General features: G+C 58.4%; 1 protein-coding gene across 1 annotated transcript in view; it reads left to right on the top strand.

Annotated features, from left to right (window-relative positions):
* Window positions 1–887: 887 nt before the first annotated feature.
* AJAP1 (adherens junctions associated protein 1) overlaps window positions 888–17,130 on the top strand; it is a 37,376-nt gene continuing 21,133 nt past the window's right edge. Inside the window, exons 1-5 of the mRNA XM_010565389.1 lie at window positions 888–1,042; window positions 6,621–6,683; window positions 9,596–9,815; window positions 16,137–16,252; window positions 16,895–17,108. Coding sequence (XP_010563691.1) covers window positions 888–1,042; window positions 6,621–6,683; window positions 9,596–9,815; window positions 16,137–16,252; window positions 16,895–17,108 — 768 coding nt within the window. The remainder of the gene's footprint in view (window positions 1,043–6,620; window positions 6,684–9,595; window positions 9,816–16,136; window positions 16,253–16,894; window positions 17,109–17,130) is intronic.

Genomic DNA, 17,130 nt, shown 5'->3' with positions numbered 1-17,130 from the left:
GGCTCCGTGGTGCGGCGGGGGGAGAAGCCCGGGTACCCGGCGCCTGCCCGCGCCCTGCCCGCCTGCCCCCGCAGCAGTACCTGGCGCTCGGTCTCTCCAGCCTCTCTCTCTCGGTGGAAGGCATTTGTTTGCGGCAGCGCGTTAAACAAGTGAGATCGTGAGGAAGACCACGCTGCTGCCGTTGAGACCCGCCATCCGTTCCTCTGCCCCCCCCCCTTTCCCCACCCGGTGCTGTGTTTGGAAAGTCCTGGCTTCGGGCCGGCCGGCGGTGCCCATGGGGCGGGGGTCAAACCCCCACCGCCTGCCCCACGCTTCCCCGCTGCGGAGCGGGACGGCGGTTCGGAACGCGTCCTCGCGTTCGCCGGCTGCGCGGAGGGTCCGGCCGCTGCGGAGAGGGGTCCCCGGGCGAGGGGTCCCCGGGCGAGGGGTCCCCGCTCCCGTCGATGGCACCGGGCCCGGCGGGCGCTCCTCGGGGAGCGGGACTCGGCACCCCGGACGGCTGCGGGGCGAGCGGACGGATGCGGCCCCGCCGCCAGCCCTACCCCGCGCAGCAACTAGGGGAGCCCATCAGCCCGCTCCGCTCCCCGCGCCCGTGCGCTCCGGCAGAACATGGCTGCTGCTTTGGGGGTGCGGGAGGGGAGGCGGGCAGGGCCCCCCGAACGCCGCAGGGGCCGCGGGCGGGATGCGGGTGATGCGAGAGGCCCTCGTCCGACACCCTTTGGGGTCGCTGGCGGCTCGCTTCCTCTGCCTGGGCTTTGGATGGAGTCCGGGAGGGTGAAACTTGAACTGAGGGTTTTTTCGGAGCTGGGGGGAGGCCCTCGGCTTTTGTTTTACGCTCGCCGGTGCCGTGTGGCATAGTCCGGAGGCACGTGGCAAGCGAGCTCCCGATGCCCCCGGCCTCGTCCCCTGCTCCCGGCCGACGCACCCTGACGGCCCGGCCACGCGAGCGCCTTCCCGCTGCCGCCGGAGCCGTCCGTCCGTCTGCCGAGGATGCGCTGCCGTGTGGTGGGAAGGAGAGAGTCTCCGGGGAGTGTGCGGCGATGTAGGGACCGTAGGAATTCCTCCTAGGGAAGGTGCCCGAGAGGGTTCTCAGGGTGCCTCGCCTTTGGATGTGTTGTGTGGCAGACAAAAAGCCCGGTGGAGCTGGAGGGCTCTTTTCCTGAGGCTGGAGCCGGCAGAAGACTGTAATCTTGGAAACAGAGGACGCCCTCTGCTTTTTTATTTTTGCGAAGAGTTTAGCAGTGAAAACAGGAGCCTTTCGGTCGCTTCTCTCCTCGATTCGCCTCGCGAATCTCTGTGCTGTGTCTCCTGGATCCTCAGCGCCAGGCTGTCCTCTGTACCACCTCATCAGCTTCCAGTCCCTCCGCGTTTTATTTTTAATAAGAGATAACTTTACTGCTAACCTTGCCTGCTGCTCTCGCTTCTCTCTAACTCTAATTGCTTCTGGCTTTATTTCTGACATTTCCCATGTCGTTTCCCCTCATTTTCGTGAAGACTGCTGGAAAAATAGCTCCAAGAGAAGCAGCAGACCTTTCCAGCGCCCGTTTCGCCCCACACGGTCTCTGCCTGGAGCTGCCGGCTGCCACGGGGAGATGGTACCTTATTGCTCCTTTCCAGCCGGATTCCTCTCGCCCCGCGGCAGCGGCGTGACCTTGCGGGCGAGCCTTGCTCTGAAGCTGGGGAGGGCAAGCCCTGCTAAACCCCCGTCGCTCGGAATTACGCCGCCCTTGCTTTCGCGAAGGGGAGCTTGCGCTTCCCCCGGTTCCGAGCGGGGCGAGGAGCGGGGCTGGGCGCGCGGCGTCGCCCCTTGAAGCCCCTGCGAGGTCCCGGGGATGCTCCAGATCCGCTCTGCCCTTCGCAGCGCAGCGGGGGCGGGCGGGGGTGCTGCAGGGCAAAGGTCTGTTATTTGGGGGGGACGGCAGCTACTCCGCCGCCTCCTGAGCGTGCACCGGCATACGTGTGCGTGCATACGTCTGCGTCAGTGCCTGCGCCTGCCTGTAAGGGCACGACAGCCTTCTGCAGCGTGCCGCCTGCCTGGCTTCTAGCTCTGGCTGAGGACTTCCCTTCCGTAGCTACAAATACACTATTTTAAACGATATGCCACGATTTTTACAGCATTTAGCTCCGGAGTGATTTGCAGTCTGAGTAAAAACGCTGTTTGCAATTTCTTCCCGCTTGCATAGAACAACTCATTAAAAGCATACATCCCTGCGCGTTGGCACTGAGGAAACTTTATGGGCCTTGTAGTTACTGCCAAAGCAAACGTTTTCCGTGCGTTTCACTCGTCAAGTTCACGCTGTCAAATGTAGATTCAGCCGCTCGTCAAAGATGCAAGCCTTGCAGTCTGGAAAGTAATGAGAGCAGTAAGCAGTGGGAGTTAATGGCCTCCACTGAGGAGTCCTTACTCATCCCGCATCCACGCAGGGGCTGAGCTGGCTGCTCCTGGGTGAATTGATTGCCACAGAAATTCATCTAGTGTCACCGGCTATGATACTTAACAGCCACAATAATGCTTGAATAAACTGCACTTTTATGCAGCGGTTCGTACCTCCTAACCGGCAGCAATTTCACAGATGAGGCAAAGGGAGCGGCGCTGGTCTTCAGCAGCCTCTTCCCCAGAGCATGAATAATTGTTGTAATAACGCCGGAGCCGCCGTTGCCGCCGCGTTGCCTTTGTGGCGTCTCCGGCGGGGTGACGGATGGGAGCTGCCGCGGTCGCGGAGCGGCCGCTCGCCTTGGGTGCTGCGGGGGCTGCCCCACGCCGCCCGCCCTGCCGCTCCAGGCGTCGGAGCGCCGCGGTTGGGGCTTGCTTTACCTACCGGTCGTTGGCTGAAAATAAGGAGTCGCTAGTTTTCCTTCAAAGCCCAGCCTGTAAAGGGGAACACAGCGAGGGAGAGACCAGCTCTCCAGCTGGCCCGATAACCTCCTTCCCACCTTTCCTCATCCGAGTCCGATCCGCCAGATCTCCCAGCACGGCTTATTTACGTTTGTATCTATACGTATGTATGCAGGGCAGCGGAGAGCACCGAGAGCGGCTTCGCACGACAGCTCCGTAGGGTGTGAATAATCCATGTGACTTCCGACAGGTCTGAGGTTTATTATGGAAATGTATGCATGCTTAAGCCTTTAAATACAGCTAATAGGAGAAGGACTGGGAGGAAAGATTACGGGAATCAATATGCTGAGCCGGAGGAGCGGGAGCTGCTCCGCTCCGGGTTGCGGTACCCCCGTTATTCTCGTTAAGGGCTGGGCGCGATGAAGCGGGTTACAGCAACTCGGGCCCAACGGGGTTTGGGTTTGAGACCACAACTCTTCCAGGGGGGCAGCTCCTGGAAGCCAAGTTGTGTTGGGCGGGATCAGCGGGGAGGGTGGAGCAGCCTCGTTGGCGCTTTCACCCCCTCCTTTAAAACAAAGGGGTTTTCCTTCCGTCCTTCCCATGCTGGATGGTCCCGCTGGGAGGGGGTTCCCTGGCCAAGCCCAGCGACCCGGCGGCCGACGCGGGTTTCCTGGGGGATGCTCCCAAAGCTGCCGCTTGGCCCTTCTTTGCCTCGGGTGCACGGTTTTTACCAGAGTGAATTTTTTCACTGGAATAACGTAAAACTCTGGACCTCAGCTGCCTCCTTAAAAATGGAACTTGAGTTGATATGAATATTTCCTGTGGCTCTTCTTACTGGGACCTGCACCTACAGACTTTGATAGCTTACATAATTTCCTGTGATGGAGATGTACTTCATCTAATTTCACTTTGAAATGCATTGATTAAATCAGAACTGCTGGGAGATTTAAACTGAGTCTCTGTGGCCTGAACTTAACTGTGGGAGGTTTACCTGCCTTCATCCTTCAACATTAATTTGGTTTTATGAGGATTCCTCCTGAAATGAGGTTTTGCCTGCCACTGAATTGCTACTGCTTTCTGGGTTTATCAATGCCTTTCTCTGGCCCCAGCGGCTCTGCGAGTAGAAGCCGCGCTTAAGCCTCCTTTCAGTGCGGCGTTGGATGCCTTTGCCTGGAGCCGCAGCGGGGACCGAGGGGCGTTTTTTTGGCCAGGCTCCGTCTCTCTCCGGCGCTTCTCGCGCGGGTCCAGGGCTGCTGGCTGCGACGCTCACGGAGCAAGATGGAGACCTGCGGCGGTAACCCCAGGCGCGGGAGGATGCGTCCTCTCGTCAGCGCCGAGTGAGTCAGCCTCTCTGGTACCAAGCAACGGCGATAAAAGGAAAAGGAAGATGGCTTGCCATGGAGATGGATGGGCGGTTGTGTGGAAATAAGCACAGGGACGGGGTCAGCGAGCGCTGAGTGCCCCGGGGCGGGAGGCTGAAGCGCCTGCCGGGGATTCGCCCGAGGTCTTTGCTGGCAGAGCGGCAGGTCGTACATCCCCAGTGAGGCCTTTGAGCCTGGCTCTGGTTTTTTCTCCAAGACCGCTGGCCGCCTTTGGGCCAGCGCCCCACCAAAATTCAGCGGCAGAGGCTTCCCCAGCCCTCCAACTTTGCTGGCTGTCCTGGAGAAATTAAATGGACTTGGAAAAAAAAACAAACAAAAAAGTATAAAAAAGTAAAGCTCATCATTCATAAAGTGTTCATTTTCAACTCTGATCTGCAGAATGTCTCACTGTGACTTGGAAACGATGTGTAGGCGGGAGATATACTTGAACATGCGACGATTTTTGTTTAATTTTGCTCTGAAGGTCCTTCTCGGCAGCTCTGCTTTTCTGGAAGCTTTGTCGCGTCCCCAGCGGTGCTGTGTCCGTTCTGCTGGTGGCTGCTGGTGCGCTCCAGCAGTGTCCGGCTTGCCCGATCCTGCATGCTGCTATGGGGGGCAAAAGCGAATCTGCTCTTAGCCCCAGGTGAAGCTGTCCGTGGGACAAGGCTTGGCCGTTGCGAGGTGGGAGCGGTGAAGCTTTTCTCTGCCTGGCTGGGGTGCGAGCGTTGCAAACTCTTTTGGCTTCCAAATAAAGGCTGAGCGAGAGCTCCTTCAAGAGCAACACGTAGCCTGGGAGCTGTGACCTGCTTCCTGCAAGAGAAATACAAGTCCGGACCCTTGAGGTGGAAACACTGGAGCTTGCCAGAGTGTTTGTGCACTGACGTGCGAGAAGCGAGGGGATGGGGATGGGGATGGGGATATGCTGGCACAGGGACCCGTGGTGAGGGGGGGTGACCATGTGCCTTGGGACACCGGCGGAGCAGCACACGCCGTGCAAGGGACTGCGCTGTTCTGCGCAGGAGAGCGGTTTGGTGGAGTTTAGCTACCACCTTGCAAGGATCAGTTGCTCCCATCTGTAAGGGGCTTTGGCCGTGGCTCCCTTTCTGCAGCATCCCCGGGGTGTTCAGGAGAATCTCCTTGTGACACCCGCTCCAGCTGTGGCTGGTGGCCCTGTGAATAGAAAACGTGGCCGCGTAGCCGTGGCTCGGTGTGGGAGGGCTGAGGGCTCGTTGCTCAGCAGACAGCATTTGAGGCTCCATTAAGAGCAAACAGCGCTAATTGATGTCGCCACTTGACTGCGTGTCATTCAGGTTGAAGATGTGGCAAGGTCAGGGGGGGCCCCCGGGATTTACCCTGCCCGGCGAGCCGAGCCCGCGGCACGCGCGGCGTCCTCCGGGACGCGTTCCTCTAATTGCCGGAGTCCCGTGCGTGACCCCGGCCCTGCTCCCGGTGCCTGCGATAGCATCTCTGCCTCCGTCTGCAGGACTCGAGTAATGAAGCGTCAGTTAATTGACATGGATTAGGACATCCACTTAAGTACCCACCGAAACGTGGGTGATTAATGCCGGGAGCTGAGGCCACGTGGCCGCGCTTCCCGCCGGGAGTGCGGTTGGCTCTGCCTCTCCCCGGCAGAAGCCGAAGCTCGGCTGAGCCCGCAGCAGCTGGGCATTACACGGGCAAAGCGTTGCCATCTCAGATGCTGGCAAGCGTTATTTTAAAAAGAGCTCCTGCATGAATAAACGTTTTCTACAAGTAGTTGCCTTTCATGGGTTTTCTTATTAAGTTTTCTCTGGGAAAGATGAGGATGGGTTACTCATCTTCTTGTTTCTTGGCTTCATAAGAGGCTCTCTACCCCTTCAGCATCCTCCGATGTGAAATATTCAGGACGTATTCCGAGTTCCCGTCCAAGTGACCATATTGTCTGGCACAATCAGTTTTGCTAATTTTGATGGATGAGGACAGAAATGTTTCTTACGGGCAGTTCCTTGGGGATGTTCTGCTCGGGTACCTGGTGGCAAGGGGTATGATTCCACGTTCTTCCCTTTTGTCCTTCTGGAGGTCCGGACCCATGCGGCGTGAGGCTGCTGGCACGCAGACCCGGCATGGGGGCCATTTGCAGGAAGCCGAGATACCGCGGGAGATGCAATAAACTGCAGAGGTTTGTGAAAAGCAGTGCGGGATGCGGAAGGTCCCCTGTTGCCACCGATCTGCCTGGCAGAGACCTCCGTCTCTCCTTTGGAGATAACGCTCTGAAAAGTTTAATCTCTCCTGCAAAGGGGATTTTTTTTTTAATGAGATGCAAAGCACAGCGATATCTGACTCACTGGCAATTAGGCTCCGGAGGGTGTGTGCCCACAAACAGCGCAGTGTTTTCTAGGCGCTGAGAGTGCCTCTGGTGACTCACGTTCACCTTGATCTGGCAGGATTTCGCTCCCGCGGCCGCCGGAGCGGGAGAGCCTGCGAGCTGCCCAGATGCTGTACGCGTGGTGAGGTGGCCGTGGCAGGGAGAACCGCTCTTCTTCATGGGAAAGGGACTGTTCGGTGCTAAAAGGGGATTTAAACGTCTGCATGAAAGGATCAAGAGTCTTTGCCCCGGATTTCCTTCTCGCTACCTTCGCTTTCTATTTTGGTTTGGCTTTTTCTCCATCTTTTTGGGCCGTTCTCTTTTCTCCGGGAAGCGTGTCAGCCTGTGAGCCTTCTCCAGCAGCAGGATGTGCCCACTGTGGGGCTGGGCAGGGTTCTGGCTCGGGAGCTGGCGGTGCCAGGAGCATCCCGGTACCACGCCAGAGGCTTGGCCGGGCGATGCCATGCCCAGCGCTGCGCTCCCCTCCCTTGGACCCCAGCTCTTGTGCCTTTGCTTTCTCCAGGCTTTCCTATTGATGTTCCACACCTTCAGACAGTGCTCCACTGCTGCTAGTTTTTTTTTTTTATTATTGTATTTTTTGCGCCATAAAAGCCATCTGTCTGTCTGTCTGCTTTTAGAGGCTTTATTTCTCTCATCTTCTCCATTTCCGTAAGAGTTACTGGAGCTCTGGAAACTCTTTATGCTTTCCCTGTGTTCGTTCCCGTGCTGAGGTTTCGGGGTGGGCTGTGCATCCCTGGGCTGCCAGGGACTTCCCGGGAGAAAGCCAGGTTTGGATCTCGGTTACTCCGGTGTGAACTGAGAGCAGCTCTGCCAGGAGACCACGGTGCTGGAGTAAGGACCGGAGTCGGTCGGATTTCCCGAGGCACCGTGCAGTCCCGTGCAGACATCCAGCCCTCCCTGCGGGAAGGGGACGGCCGGGCCCTGTGCCGGTCGCCCAGGCGTTTCCAGCGGGGTCAATGCTTGTCTTCGCTCCCAGGAAGGTGGAGCTCTTTGGGAGATCGTCATTAAAAAGCCCACTGGGAGATATTTTCTCCTTGGGTATTTTCCACAGGGGTGGTATTTCCCATTGATGCGGATATCCCGGCGGGCAGAGTGGTGGCCTCCGACGCGCGGCTCCTGCGCAGTTGTATTGTGTTACAACAATGCGGTGGACCTATTTTAATTGTTTTAAAGCTCATTAAGCTGCTACTTTATATGTACTGAGCTAACTTGTCTTATTTTTTTAGATCAAAGCATTTCCTGCCTACCTTGTAATGACATGCTTGAGCACATTAATTTAGAAAATAAGATAAGTGTGCGGCTTATTTACCAGTGAAGTGGTGGTGTTAAAGGGCGGTGTAAGCAGTAGCTTGTACCAGGGTCTTCCTCTTGTTGGTCCCTTCAGGGCCGGAGGGCTGGGTTGAAAGAGTTGCTGTCTCTTGAAATCACCTTGGATATGGGCTTTAGAGGAGGAAAAACCCTCGTAAGGCTCCCGCTCCAGCCTGGGAGCAGGCAGGATTTTCACAATCCTGGCATTCGCCGCTCCTGCCGTCCCGTCCCATCCCACAGCGCTCAGACTTTGCATCCCGCTCGTACGCCCCGACGTGGTCGTTTTGTCGGAGGAGGAGGCCTGATCGTCCTGCAGAGACCCGGCTTTGTCCACAAATCGATTATACGGGGGAAGGGCATGTGGCAAAGGAAGAAAATTCATAAGAAAAGCAGGGAAACGAGCAGCTCCTTCATTTGTGGCTACGGGGAAGCGCACCCTTCTCCCGTCGGGGAGCCTCTAAACCGAACCGCCGTCCTTATTTATTCTGTACAGCGTTAGGGCTGATCTCTAAGCTCCCGGGTTCAGGGCGCTGATGCCTATGCCGCAGTCCCTTCCCTTCAGCGGCACTGGTTTTTACGTGTATTTGGTAAAAGGGGGAGGTGTTCTCTGCTCTCGTGGTGGTGATGGGAGAGGGCAACGTGGTCCCACGTGCCCGGGGACCTCCCGGGTAGGCGTTAGCGAGCGAAGTCTAGGAAACGATTCTGCGCCACACACGAGGTGGTGACATACGCGAGGAGGTTCAGAGAGAAGCTAAAATAGGGGGAAAACCCCCTGATTTCCTTAGGTTTGTGGGATTTTTTCAATACCGTCAAGAATGGAGCTCGAGGCTATGACTCTTTGACAAGATTTTTGGTGGATTTGGAAATCTGAGAGAAACTTCCCGGCAAGTTGTGTCTGAACTGAAGCTCTTGCTGCTGCCTGATCTTCGGCGCGGGTGCAGAATTCGGGGGGGAACGAGTGGGATAAGTCGGTGACAGGTGCAGGTTTGGGCTGGAAAGCCAGCGCTCACAAACCCCCTTTATCCGGGCGGGACAAAAGCCGAGTGTTATTTCCGACGGTTCGATGAAATGCCCCACTGTCCGGCCCTGCCACGCTAAATGCGCGCAGTGTTTGCCGGCTGGGTTGGCCGAGCAGCGACGGGGGAAGCGGCGGCCGCGCCGTGCCTGCCGGGGGGGGGATGCTCTGGTGGTACCCCAGGGGCTGCAGGGGTTCCCGGAGGAGCTAGACCGCGCGTGGAGCTCCTTCCACCGGAGCAGCAGCGGGTGAATTGCCGAGCGCCGGTTTCGCACAGAAATTTGCTGAAGACGTTTCTCTGAAGGCGCACGCTGACTTCTGGGCTTCCCGCCCCTGGCGCTTTTCAGATCCTGTCTGAAATAATCCCGCAAGACCGGGGAAAGAACTCTACAGCAGATGTTGTGCCCTTTTTAGAGCAAGTTGAACTCGGCTGGCAGTCTTGGACGTTGTTCGCCAGCTCGCCGCGTTAGCTGAGCTCTCGCGCTCCTCCTCGGGCCGGCTGCGGGCGCCGAGCTCGCCTTAGTCCTGGTGGCATCCTCTAAAGTCTTTGGCAATGGGAACTGAACTTGAAACCCGGGGTTAAAGGTTAGCTCGGCTTCGGCAGCGACCAGGCACGTGGAGCAAACGTGCTTTTGCCTTTGCGGCAGCGCCGCGTGCGCCTGTCCTCTCCGTTTTTCTCCTTTCTTCTCTTTCCCGCGTCGCTCTGCAAGGCTGTGCCGCTTCTCACGGCACGGGACGTGCCGGAGGGGTCCCGCGCCGGTGGGCTCCAGCCCCGCGGGGGCTGCTGCGCTTGGGGCTTTGCCCTTTCTCTGCCTCCGGCGAAGGACGGGACCCGAAGGCGAGAGCAGCCGGGGCCGCGGCACTGCTGCGCCAGATCTGCTCCCTGACAGCCTTGGCAGGGTCTGCGCCTACCGCATCAGCATATTGGCGGTACCGCTGGGTATTAATTATGCCTTCCGCACTCGCGGCTATTCAAATGTTAAAATTGTTTATTTGCAGCTGGGTGAGCTCAAGACAGAGGCAGAAGAGCGAGCAGCTCCCCTCCGCCACGGCTGCCCTCCTGCCTCCCTCTGCTCCGTGGGATGCGGCTCCCCAAGCGCAGGCAGGGACGGATCCAGCCATCTCTATCTCGGCATTTCTGTCCTGGGGAGGACCCGCTGCTCCCCAGCCCCGGCCACCTCTTTCTGCCCCGTTTTCCTGGGGAAATGGGTGCCGACTGCCTGGCCACGGAAGCGTGGTGGTGAGGATTCAGCCTATTTCACCCTCTGCTGATTTCCCTCCGTGATAAATCCCATCCCCTCCGCCGTGGGAAGCGGTGTCGGTTTAATTACTTGTGGGGAGAAGGGGGAGAGCAGAGGAACTTAGGACTTGTTTTAAATATCACTTTTATTAGTAGGTAATCCTGAAGCTCAGTTCTGTAATATAGATAGGTAGTGATGTGGCACATTTAATTTACCTAGGTGCTACTGTGTGTCAGCTTTTGTGCCTTAATTCCCAGTCCTGGCTTTAAAGAGCTCGGCAGCCATGTTTTCGCAAATTTATAATTATCTTGGAAGAAGTCAGGGCTGCGGACGGTGCAGTGAATAGTAACTTTCCAGGTCCCATTGGGTCTGGGTTCAGAGCGACTTGTCCTGGAGCAAAATACCGCTTAGGAGAGAGGCGCTCGGGTCGGCGGTGCCCGCGGTCCCGCTCCTCCGCTGCCGGCTCCCGGGGGAGCGGGGTGGGATGTGGTGGGTTCTGTGCTGGGTGCCCCGCCGGGGTGGTCCCCGGGGTCTCCCAGTGATCCCACGGTGTAACTCGCCATGTGCCTTTTGGCACCCATCCGGAATGTGCCAGCTTCCTTCCTCCCAGCCCAGGCACCAGGGTCCAGTTCGGGCGAAACGGTGATGCTCCATTTCCATGGTGATGGCTGGTAGTGTCACAACAAAGGACAGTCGCTGCACTGCAGGGATCGTCATGCACGAAAGCAGGGCTGGAGAGGAGAGCGGCTGCGGCATGCGCCGGGTCCGCAGTCCCCACCTCGGTGAGGACGCGCGATTGCGGGCCAAGTATCTGCCACCGCCGCCGCCGAAACTTTCCCCTCTTCCTCTTGCTCCAGCGTGAAAGTCACCCGCTGAGATGCGGCGGCCTCGTTCTTTCTCCAGCCGGCGAGTTCCTGCAAACGCTCTCACGATGTGTCATGCTCCAAACACCTTTGTGGGACACGCAGCCGCGCTGCCGAGGATGCTTTTCCTAGAGCGTGGCGCCCGCTTTCCTGCCAGGTACTGCCTGGGACGAGCGAACGTCGCCCCGTCCCTCTGGCCATGGCTCCCACTCGCGCTCCAGGCGTTCGCTGGAATATTTTTGTCTCTGCCTCGCTGGGCGTTTGGAGATAGGAAATGCTGGGAGTTCGTAAATCATCCCAACAAGGACATAACCTTGATTCCCTGTGCAATACCAATAGATTACCTAACAGGAGGCATGAAATGGAAGAATGGCTCCATTTGTATAATTCTGCATTAAAAATCAGCCTATTCTGCATTTAACGCTGCCTGTGAAGTGTCTCCACAGCCAGAGGAGAAAGGGGCCAGTGTTGGAGAGCAAACAAGTACCTTCTGAAAGGGACACAAATAGGCACCTCTCGCCGGTGCTGCCCTGGGATTCACGCTCGAGTGAGCCTTTTGAGGCTTCGGGGAAATGGGTTCTGCACGAACGGCGTGCAAGCTGCTGACGGTTTGTGTTTTGCAGTTTGTCAGAGCCGCTCGGTGGCCATGATCCCAGTTAATTGCTCGGACAGATTACCAGACCGGGGGATTTCTGGGTGCACAGCGGTCGCCTGGTTTTGCAGCCGCTGGATTAACCCCGTCCTGCCCGCAGCGTCGGGGCTCGCTGGCGGTGCCACCATCCTCCGAGGGTCCCTGGGCCCAGGGCAGAGGCGATTCCCTCCCACTCCGTGCACCTCCTTTTGCGCATCGGCCGTGCTGGATGTTCCTGCTTTCCGTCCCGGCACCACGTGCGCAGAGGCGGCAGCGGCTGATTTCCGAGGCAGCATCCCGAAGCGGCCCTGGGGCTTCACAGCCTTTGGAGCCACATGAATTAAAACCCCGGGCGTTACAGCGGGTTGGCCGCTTCTCTGGAAGCTCTGGCTCTCACCGGGGCATGGCGCAGAGCGAGCGTGAGAAGTAGCCTGGCACCGGGGTGCTGCCAGCCCCGGATTCGGGGAGGTCTTGCTGCCGTCGTGCTGCTGGACCCTGCGCCCCTGCGGCCGCCTCTGCCCTGGGGGTGCCCGCGCCAGGCTGCCTCTGTGGATAGAAATGCAAAATAACGCGTGTGGAGGGCAGCAGAAGAGGGGTTTTACTCCATTTGTCCTGACTGCTCTCATCTTTTGTCTGCGCCTTGCTTTTCCCGTGGGTTTCCGTCCGACTTCCACACCGTGCTTGGCTACTGTGCCGGTTGCATGCAGCTCCATCGTTCCAAAAGCACGAAGCAACTCTCGATGCTCCTTACTGATTCGGAAGCATCGTGTAGTTGATGCAACCAGCGCGCTGCGCCTGCGTAGCCCTTGCGCGTGCTTCCGAGCTGCCGCGGCACTGTGGGAGCCGTGGCTGCGCCGCGGCAGCCCTGGGGCGATGGGTCCGGCTGATGCCCGAGGGGCAGCGAGTTTGGGTTCACGGCCAGGACATTGCCTTTCCTAGGCTGCTGCTTCACCTGTTTATAAGGTGATCCCAGGACAGAGATAATCTCGCCTTTTCAGCTCTGCCGCAATCCGAGGTCACTAATTACCAAAGCGTTTCGCTTGCGTGCGTGTGCTCCTCAAAACGCTCGGGGGGCTTCTGGCTGTTACGTGAAGCTCTGTCGGGGCGGCGGGGGGGATTCGGGCATCCCGGTTTTCCTGGCAGGGAAGGAGCTGAAGGTGCGTGGGGCTTTTCGCAAGAGGCACGTTGCCGCTGCCTGTGAGGGCGGTGAGGCCGGAGGAGCCGGGCAGCATCACCGCGCCGGCTCCGGACGCGAAAACGTCCCGGCAGCCTCTTCCCGACCAGCGGAGAGGGCGGCGAGCTCACGTCCTCCTGCCTCCTTGAAATTAATCTCCGTCTTAAGTGCCGACTTTCCTCCTCTTCAAAGCAAACAGCTGCATCTGAAAGGATTTGGAAGGGGTTTTCATACTGGGGAGAACTCTAAAACGTGTCGCGTAGGGTGGGCAGGCTGAGATGGCTCCACGTGAAACACCTTCAACGCCCGTAACTCCCGTCACCTTTAAAACAGAGATTGGCTCGGTTGGGCTCAGCAAAGCAACCCTGGAGCACTTAACGTGGATGATCCCTGTAATTATCCAAGTACTTTCCTTGAAATCTGCTCTTGTACTTCTCGCGAAGCACAGGTAAATATTTGTAGCAGTTCCCCTTGCTGCGTGAGAATACGGCCGCCTCTCCATCCATTAAGCTGCGGGAGCGGTGTGGTTTGCGGGAGCAAAGGCTTTGGATGAGGAGGGCAAAGAAGGGATTTCATCTTCTCAAATATCTCCGCTGCTTTTTTCTTTTTTTTAACCCAATTCAGAGTTTTGTTGAATTTTTCCTTGAGTTTGAGAAGTATTTGGGCATAATGTTCCCATTCACCTCTAAGATGGGAGAAGAAATAACATGAAAATTGCCTGCCCCTCTCATTTCTCTTTGCGATGGAAAAAAAGTTGTGTGTGTGCTTATGGGGGCAGTTATAAATAATCAAAATCCTGATTTCCAGAGGGTTCAGCGAGCAGCATAGTCACAGCCCTGCCTGGTGCATCCCTCCAATCCAGCACATAACCCCAGCCGGGGCTGGGGCCGTGCCCCCCGAACCGAGGCAGACAGGTGCTACGTGCACGGCTGACCGATTGATCCCCTTCCCTACGACCGACCCCCCAACCCGTGGAGTGCAGTTGGTGAGTTATTCCACGTGCCGAGAGCGGCGAAGGTTCCTCCTGCCTCTGCTCGCCGGCCGGTGGGACGCAGCTCGCGCAGCTGGAGGAGGGTTTTGTGCCATTTGATGTCTCAGCAAAGCTCAGGCGTCCTCCCAGCCTCCCAGCAGCGGTGACTTTGTGCTCACGCCCCCCGAGAGGCGAACGGACGCTCTCCTGCCCGGTGTGGCGATGCAGAGGCGTGGAGCTCCCCGGGAACGGCGGGTTTTTGTGGGGCAACCCGGCTTTTTTTTGGGGGGGTCAAACACAAGGTGGTAGGACCTCCGGGCGGGATGTGTCCCCGCTCCCTGGGTTGCCCTTTGGGCCGCATCTCTCTTGCTTTGGCAGGGTGCCGGAGTGGGGCCGGGGGAGCAGGAGGGGTGGCAGGGGGAGGGAAGGGGGGGTCCTGCGGCGAAGCCCGTGGCCCCTGGCTGCCACCGGCCCCTCCACGCGCTGTTGCATCCCCGCCGCGCCGGGCGCATCGCGCTGCGTTGCCTAGACGACGGCAACTCCTACACGCTGCTATTTATTCTGAAGGACACTTGCTCTTATCTGTTGTTGCAAAGCCCTCAAAAGATTGCACGCCACGCAAAATTCCTCCGAGGTAACCGGACTCGCCGCTCCCATCCCGAAAGTCGCCTCCCCGGGGCTGTGCCAGCCGGCGGGGTGGCCGGGAGGACGCTCCTTGGGTGACAGCGCTCGAAGGGACGCAGGCGGGAGGGTGACCCACGCCGTCCTTGAGCCGTGGGTGTCCCCCACCGTGTCCCTCTCCGTCACCGGAGGCTGTGGCCTGGGGAGCGATGCCAGGAGCGAGGGACGCCTCTGCCTTTTGAGTTGTCCCCTGGCGCTGCCTGGCCACGCTCGGGCGCGAGTTTCTGGTGTGACCCGGGTGAAGCCGGGGGTTGCGCGTCGTGTTTTCCCACGCGTCCTCCTGGCGCTGCGGGGAGCGAGGCAGCGATGCTCAGGCAGGTCCGGCGCAGGAGCAGACCCCCGCGAATTCGGGGCTGCCGTCGCTGCAGCTCGAGTATGTCACGAGCAAGCCGGGAGGAAGCGGGAAGAGGGGAAAAAAATCTGTTTTTTCCTGCAAGCTGCCAATCCTGAGTACCGAGGGCTGGCATTTTGTCTTTCAGAAGCTTCCACACAGCAGCTGGGATTTAGCGAGCACCAAGTTTGGGCTGGGCGCATCTTCCCTCGCCTCGTTGAGCGGCTATTAATAAAAGCGTGCCGTGCGTGCTGCTTGCTGGCAGAGGGCAGGGAAGAGGTTTGGGTGCAAGAGGTGGTACCTGGGCTGAGGGTAGCGCTGGGGAGGTGCCGGGCACCTCTCCTTCCTTGCCAGGAGACATTTCAAATGGCGTTAGGGAATCGGGCAGAGGCTGAAATCGAGCCTGATGTGCCACCGGAGTGAATGTGAGCATTGGGAAGGTGAATCTGAGTTTAACGCTCTTGCTGGAAGCCCGAGCTCCCGATTCCTTGCCGGTGGAGACGGCGTGTTGCCTGTGGCACTGCCGATGCGCGGCACGTGGGGGATGCTCTTCGTGCTGCCCACCGCGGCACTGCCACTGCTCTGCCGGCCTCTAAAAAAAAAACCCCACCAACAGCGTGTTTTTGGTGGTTTGGTTTTTTTGAAGCCTTGAAATTCTTCCTCCCCCAGCCTGAACTATTTTGGTTTATGTTGTCTGTTTCTGGCTCTTCCCTTTCTCCTTCTGCGCTCTTTCCCTGCGTTGCCTTATTCCTCCCCAAAATAAATGCTGTTACATTTTGAAAAAATACCCAATTAGGAAAAAAAAAAAAAAGAGATCCTGTGAGCAGAAAAAGACTGTGCCTGAGAGTATCCAGGTCAGCTCCTTTAGCTTCATTTGCTCACGCATGGAGGGAGTGTACAAATGCTTCTGTCAACCAGATGCACATTTTGTAGTGCTACCAAGGACTTTACGGGGCGCAGTGCTGCGGAGGATTAGCCTGTTTAGCCATATAAAGCTCTCATTAACTCCTGCTGAGTTGGACAAAAGTCTTTCTTGTGTAAAAGCTGAATAAAATGGAGTAAAGATTTTTGGGCTTCGGTCTAATGATTTTTTTTCTGGGGCGAGGAAAAAAAAAAAGAGAACAAGAAAAACGTGTGTATGGGCTATTTTCTCAAGGCACAACGCCGTGCTTCACGTGGAGTAGCATCTTAGGAGGAGATGCGAGTGGAGCAGAGCCTCGCGAGGTGCGGTGCCACTGAGGAAGGGAGAGGGCTTGGACGTGACGTGATGCGATGTGATGGTGGCACGTTACATCAAAGCTGAATTTTAAATACCGAGCCCGCCCACAGTTCAGCGTGATTTCCAGCTGTTCGGTGAAAGAGAGGGCAGTGGAAGGAGCTGCATGTCCTCCCCCGCGAGGTCAGGGGCTCCGCTGAGGAGACGCCTGGCGCGGTGGCCGGCGAGTCCCTGCGCTGCGGGGTCGCATTTGGCACTGGGTACCGTGCTCCGCGGGAGGGGATGCTCCTGCTGCGGCGTGGGTGACCTCCTCAGTAGGAGATGGGTTACACGTGCAAACGCAAGAGTCCACGGACTCTTCTGCTTCAGCTCGTTGAGGGGTTAATACCGCCGTCCTCTGTGGGCTTGCTCCTTGCACCTTGGGTTGGAAAGCCGGGGAGCAGGGGTCGGGCTCCCCGATACCCCTGCGACTCGGAGACGCCAGGGCGAAGGCTCTGGCTGCTGGCACTCCGCTTGTGCCGTCTGCTTTGGGTATTTCATCTAAAAGGGCTGAGTTTGGGCAACGCAGACGCTGGCCGCTTCCTCGGGGCGTTTGGTGGTAAAACCCATCCTCGAGTCGTTCACGCCCTTCACAGATCCGCCGAAAAGCAGCAAAGTCGCGGTTTCGGATGGGGTTCTTGATCTGCCTTGGTGGCGGTGGTGGGTTTTGCGGTGGGAGGAGGGCGGGGGTGGGGTGCCCTGCCGTGCCGTTTCGGGGGACGCGGGCTGGAGCGCGGCGGGAGGACGACGGCACCGCTTCCCGCGATGCCGAGGGCCGTTTCGGGGGGCTGGGGCGCGCCGCGCCGGGGGGGAGGGCGCGGGCGTTCCCTTGCCTTTCTAACGCTGTCGCCGTCTGTCCGCAGGTCAGGTTGCCCGCTCGGAAGCCATGCTTGGATTTTAATAGCCATGTTCCACCTAGCCATGGACCTCGCCAGTTGCCAGCCCCCAGCCAGCGGTGCCGGCGGGAGGCTCTCGCCACGGCCGGCGCTCCGGCACAGACTGTCCCGTGGCTCGCTGTGGGGAGCGGGGAGCGGGGAGGACCTGCGACGTCCCGGCCCCCCCTGGACCTGCTCCCCCGTAACCCCCCCGCAGAGACCCC

This window comes from Haliaeetus leucocephalus, unplaced genomic scaffold (genome assembly GCF_000737465.1).
Source record: "Haliaeetus leucocephalus isolate CR32 unplaced genomic scaffold, Haliaeetus_leucocephalus-4.0 Scaffold190, whole genome shotgun sequence".
In the NCBI taxonomy this organism is placed as follows: Eukaryota; Metazoa; Chordata; class Aves; order Accipitriformes; family Accipitridae; genus Haliaeetus; species Haliaeetus leucocephalus.
The sequence above is the reverse complement of the archived record's forward strand: the minus strand, read 5'-3'. Positions and strand labels throughout refer to the sequence as shown.